This window comes from Telmatherina bonti (assembly GCF_933228915.1).
Source record: "Telmatherina bonti genome assembly, chromosome: 5".
Lineage (NCBI taxonomy): Eukaryota > Metazoa > Chordata > Actinopteri > Atheriniformes > Telmatherinidae > Telmatherina > Telmatherina bonti.
In genome coordinates, this window is record NC_136623.1 from 11,200,836 (window position 1) to 11,206,663 (window position 5,828).

Sequence of the window (5,828 nt, forward strand, 5' to 3'; positions counted from 1 at the left end):
AGGAGTTTGTTTTTTTGGTTTGTTTTTTTTATTTTTTTAGTTTTTTGCTCTCATCCTAGATGCATTTAAATCAAATTATTTATCTGTGCAATGTATTAAATATCAATAATTTGAATTAAATCCATCTAGTATGAGAGTTTGACCTGTCATGGGTGTGATTTGCTCAGAAACATAAAGCTGTATTTGGACTCCAGTCCAGTAGATGGCATCGGTGCTCGTGTGGTCCACTTTAAACCAGTGTGTTGCTTTAAACTACTCACAGGGCTGCAGATCGCTTCCTGCAGCTGAAAGTAAACAGATGCACTCTGTGGTAAGAGGTTTCTTTTGCTTATTTTAAGGTTTGTTGTGACATTACTAACATCTTTAAATGTACTTCAGTTGAAGTTATTGTTATATAATAGCGCCTAAACTGTGGATTGAGCTTCCTGTATGTATTAGACAGGCCTCCTCTGTATCTGTTGTTAAATCTTTGCTGAAGACCCATTTGTTTAAGCTGGCTTCTTCCACACAATGATAAGCTGATATTTTCAATCTGATTTTATTTTGATTACTTTAATTTTTGATTGCTTTTAGATGACTAATTTTTTAATATTTTACTTTTAGAACTAGTATTTTACATTGTAATTGTCTGTTTTTAGTTTAACTCCCCACAATGGGACACTTTGGTCAGCGTTGTTGTTTTTAAAGTGCGTTGTAAATAAAATTGCAGTAATAACATTTTCTCTTACCATGTGTGAGAAAGGCAAAGAGCTCATTTTTAATTTGAAGGTGCAGACGCCTGCTATCTTAAGAAACTGGGTAATAAAAGAGGCTATACGTTTAATTTAAGCCGATTGTGTGACTAACACTGTGTGGTATCCTGATTGTGATGCAGATCTCGGTGTGGAAATGAAACAGGAGTTCCAGGATCTTGTCCTGCAGGCATGTGGAGCTTCATCCCTGCGCATTGGTGCTAAGATCCAGACCCTGTGGAGTGGTTATGGTGAGATAGTGCGGCTGCATTTGGAGGGCTGCGACCGGCCTTCTGTGGTCGTTAAACATGTTAAGTTTCCAGATGAGGCCGAACACCCTGGCGGATGGAATACAGATCGCTCCCACAGACGTAAAGTGAGATCCTACCAGGTGGAAACACACTGGTACCAGAGTTATTCCACTAATCAAAGCTGCCGCATCCCTGCCTGTTTGGCTGCCTGTTCCTATAGTGACGAGATGCTGATAGTGCTGGAGGATCTGGATGTGGCAGGTTATGATCAGAGAAGGTATAAAGACAGAATATCCTGAATGAAAATGAGTTCTCCCAAGTCTAGAACATGAAAAAAATGTTTTTATATCACATTTTAATTTTAGTGAATTATACTTCTCCCAATACAGGTTCACCTCGATTAGGAAAAACAGACAAAAAAAACTGCTCACTGTGGGAGGATGCTATTTTAAGGATTTTAAATCACTCATGTACAAACAGCAGACACTTTTTTATGGCTGGGCTTGCATTTCTTTAATGTTTTATACATTTATTGAAGGGTTTTTCACTTTTCCTTTCATTTTTACCCTCTTCTATAAACTACAAAATACAGTTTCACATCCTCATCACGCCACCAGGATGTGGGTTTGGAATACAAATTAAAAGAAAAATCTTTTATAACTTAAATAAGTTCGACTTTAACAAGCCACTAAATGTAATTTGTATGCAGGCACAGAATGTAGTCATGTAACCTTATCGTGATTAGCTGGGCCGGATTAAAAGTGAACAGGCCCCTGGGCCCAGAGTGTCCCATGGGCCCCACTTCCCCAGTGCAAAATAGTGAAAACTGTGAATGATGCAGTGTGAAACGACATTTCTAACATCTCTCAGCCAGTGGTACCAATTACAATACACTATACAATGGTGTAACTATCTGGCTTTTATGTACATTTTGTTTCATGTCCAAACTGCTGGTGTATGGCCTACGTGGGCACCACTAGTCTGAAAATGGGGCCCCAAGTGGGTGTGGGTCCCTGCGCCCGTGCTCATAATGCCCATTGGATAAGCCAGCCTTGATAGTAAGTGTTAGGTGGACCAGATGTGGTCTGAAAATCATGATCCAGGCTTACTGTAAGTGTTGTGAAGGCCAGACAGGCATAACATAAATTCAGGTTTGCCATGTCTGTTAGCTTAGTTGCCAAGTTTTGGCAGCTGCTTCCCCATTACAGTGTAAGAAGACTTCATTGTGATAACTTTAAAACAGCTCTGAAAGTGAACACCTGTTTGTGCTTTTTAGGACCAGTGTGAAGGACCCGGAGATCAGAGCTTGCCTGAGTTGGCTTGCCCATTTTCATGCCCTCTTCCTTGGTGTGGCACCAGAGGGACTGTGGCCTGTTGGAACTTACTGGCATTTGGAGACCCGTCCAGATGAGCTGGAAGCCATGGACGATGCTGAGCTCAAAGCAGCAGCTGGTGACATCAACAGGATACTTAATGAATGTTGCTTCAAGACCATTGTTCATGGAGATGCCAAACTAGCTAATTTCTGTTTTTCCCAGAGTGGAGAGGATGTGGCCGCTGTGGACTTTCAGTATGTTGGTGGGGGCTGCGGGGTGAAAGATGTTGTTTACTTTCTTGGAAGCTGCATGACCGAGAAGGAGTGTGAAAAAAGAGTACCGGGACTGCTGGAGCACTATTTCACAGAACTAAAAGCATCAGTGAAAAAAGATGTGGATTTTGACGCTCTTGAGAAAGAGTGGAGAGAGATATTTGCATTTGCATGGACAGATTTTCATCGTTTTCTGCTGGGATGGATGCCTGGACACTGGAAGATCAACCGATATAGTAAACAGCTGACGAAGGAGGTTCTGCTCAAGCTGAAGCAGCAATAAACCTTCACAAGAAAACCTTCAGCATAAAAGAAAGAAAAATATGCCGCTGTTTTCTGTCAGACATGCTTTTCAAGTAATTTGTGAATTAATAAAAGTCTTTAAAAAGCACAGAAGTAGTTATTCTTTCTGTATTCATTCATATAAGGGAGGTTCGGACTAGATAAGTGCCCAACTTCTTCCAAAACCCTTTTTTGAACTTAAGAAACTTGTTTTATTTGTTGTAACCGATATTTGTTCTTTTCAAAGTCCTTTTTGAGATCGAAAGAAATAAATAAATACATTTTTTTTTAAAAAATGTTTATTTTCTTAACCACTTAGTCCAATTCAGGGTTGCAGTGAAGCTGGAACATATCAGTCACTAGGCAAGAGGTAGGGTTCACCCGAGACAGATCATCAGTCCATCACAGGGCTTCTTTCCTCTGTATTGCTGCAATTAGGATTTAGAAAAAGAAGTTATATTTAGTTAATTGTGCTTGTAAGGCTTTAGATAAAATAAAAATTGTTCTATGTTTCTAAAGATTTTGATGTCTTCAGATTTATTTGTAAAAGTAAACGATATTTTTTAAAATCGTTTATAGAGAAAAAGACAATTCTTACTGGTTTTACTACTTCCAAAAGATAATTTAAAGTTTTTTTTATTGACTCTTAACTCTGTTTTTGGCACTTAAAGAGTTCTATATATATTCATTAGCTTGGAAAAGGGGTTATTTGCTATGTATCTTTGCTTATTTATGTTTTAATATCTGTCACAAAACCAGATAGATTTTCTTTTAGTTTTATTATATATCAAAGGAAGCATTTTGTACAACAGCAGATATCGCCACAAAGCCACCTTAGTGTCACTTATGATTTTCCTTTTTTTGTTAGTGATTCAATGAATAGAGAATCTTCATTCAAGCCTCGTTTGAGATGGATTATCAAGACATACTGACTTCACTGGCTTTGCAAGAACTACACTATTGTTAGCAAAAGACAGCTAACAATGATCCAAAAAGTGTATGGACTGTATGCTGGCAATATACTATGTTTGATTGTTTTTATAGACTTCATAGTGGCTCATCTGGAAAGACAGAGAAAGCTTTATGGACACGAGAGTTGTACCAAATCCATGGCACAGTCATTTGAAGGCGGATACCTTTAAATGGCATGTGGCTAGATATGCAGACAACCACACAGACTTCTGATTGCAGTGAATCTCAACCTTAAAAATGTTCTTTAAACCCATTTAAACATTATTATTATATTCTAATACAAGCCATAATACAAAGTGGTGCAGTAATTTCAAAATCAAAGCACCATTAATAACATGTATGTGTTATTTTTATATTTGTGTTAAATAAGTTATTATATTGAATGTGTGATGAGGCATTGTGGGTTTCCTGTATTTCTGTAAATAAAATAAGACAAAGATAAGTCAGTGGGGAGAACAGTCAAAGAAGTTTCAGCTAGCAGAATGTGATCTGAGAGAAAACATTAAGACATTTGAAGAGAAAGCACTTTACTCTTGTTCTTTGCACTGGCTCTCAGTATGTTTTTATTATTGATTTTAAGTTCTTGTTGACTTTTGAAACTTTTTATAGCCTTTTAGCCTCCTTTTTATCAGACATTTTACAACTTTATAAGCCTGTCAGAGGTTTGAGATGCTCTGAGGGCTTTTAGTTATCCCAGAGACTCAACTGATGATCAGAGATCTTCAAGCATTTGTGGTCAAACCCCATAAACTCAGGTACGTGCAACCTGAGGCAAGGCCGGATTATGCAATGGGCATTATGGGCACGGGCCCAGGGGCCCATGTGGGGCCCATGTAGGACATACATCAGCAGTTTGAACATGAAACAAAATGTACGTAAAAGCCAGATAGTTGGTGTTTAGTGAACTGCTATTGGTACCACTGGCTGAGAGATGTTAAAAATGTTGTTTCACATTGTAACATTCACAATTTTTACAATGTTATGTTGTGAAACAGGGCCCCTGTAACTCTCTGGGCCCAGGGGCCTGTACACTTTTAAGCCAGTCCTGCCTGAGGAGATCATGTCAAAGGAGTCAGTATTATCCTCTTTAAATCTCTCTTAAAATAAACTTTTACTTCGCAGCCTTTCCTGATTTTCTCTACTACTTTTATTGATTGTATTTGCTGTGTGATTTGCTTTTCTACCATTTTATTGTACTGGGTTGTTTTTAAGTTGTTTTAGTATTGCTGTGTGAAGCACTTTGTAACATTTATTTTGGTAAGTGCTGTATTAACAAGGCCATTTTGATTATTATAATGTGACGAGTCATGGAATTTGTTGAAACCCTGTTTAACTTCTGGCATGAATATTTCATTTCCGCATTCATATCTTTGCTTACTTTGGCTTTTTTTTTTTTTTTTTTAACAAATCTTTATTCTTGTCATTGCAGTGGTATATCAAATAACAAAGCATTATGAGACATAATGGAAACATTTAGCTGATGCCAGGGGTTGTATATACAACAGGAAAATTACAAATATTTGGAAGCATATAATTTATAAGAAAATAGTGAATTTAGAGCAAAGTGACATTGTTTTCAGGGCTTTACTGTTGGAGGAAAAAGATGGAGTGCCAATATATAGTTTTGGTTTGGAAAGTTTATTTCGATATGTCCAATAAAATAAAATAAAACATACAATAAATAAATAAATAAATAAATAAAAGTAACTTTAAAAAAAGAAGAAAGAAACATCAAAACCAGACGTACTCGAAAAGGAGTGGGCAGAAGTTAAAACAAAAACAAACATTAAACCCCACCTTTCATTTCTTTGATGAAGCTGATGTATGAGGGTATGGTCTTAGTAACTTTGCATTTATGAATATAAAATGTGGCTAACAGCAGGATAAAATTGCACAAAAAGAGTTGGTCTTTACTTTTTTTCCCAGTAAATTTTGTTTTATTTGACGTTTTTTCCTTTTTCTCTTTTTTTTTCTGATCAGCTGTTGACAACGCAACGATCACGT

The 5,828-nt window shown here is 37.1% G+C and overlaps 1 protein-coding gene across 2 annotated transcripts; it reads left to right on the forward strand.

Moving 5' to 3' along the window:
* Window positions 1–272: 272 nt before the first annotated feature.
* pkdc (protein kinase-like domain containing) lies at window positions 273–2,914 on the forward strand. Of its 2 annotated transcripts, none has more exons than XM_079241381.1 (3): window positions 273–310; window positions 875–1,259; window positions 2,259–2,914. In XM_079241381.1, exons 2-3 carry the CDS (start codon window positions 889–891, stop codon window positions 2,851–2,853), a joined length of 966 nt encoding a protein of 321 aa, XP_079097507.1. In that variant the 5' UTR covers window positions 273–310; window positions 875–888; the 3' UTR covers window positions 2,854–2,914. The 2 variants fall into 2 exon arrangements, with proteins under 2 accessions (XP_079097507.1, XP_079097508.1); XM_079241382.1 differs by having other exon boundaries at window positions 875–1,107.
* The last annotated feature ends 2,914 nt before the right edge of the window (window positions 2,915–5,828 follow it).

Excerpts from the sequence above, each read along its gene's own strand:
- pkdc (XM_079241381.1), top strand. The coding sequence starts at position 889 with ATGAAACAGGAGTTCCAGGATCTTGTCCTGCAGGCATGTGGAGCTTCA. Across the intron at positions 1,260-2,258 it reads GCAGGTTATGATCAGAGAAG|GACCAGTGTGAAGGACCCGG; the intron begins GTATAAAGACAG and ends TGTGCTTTTTAG.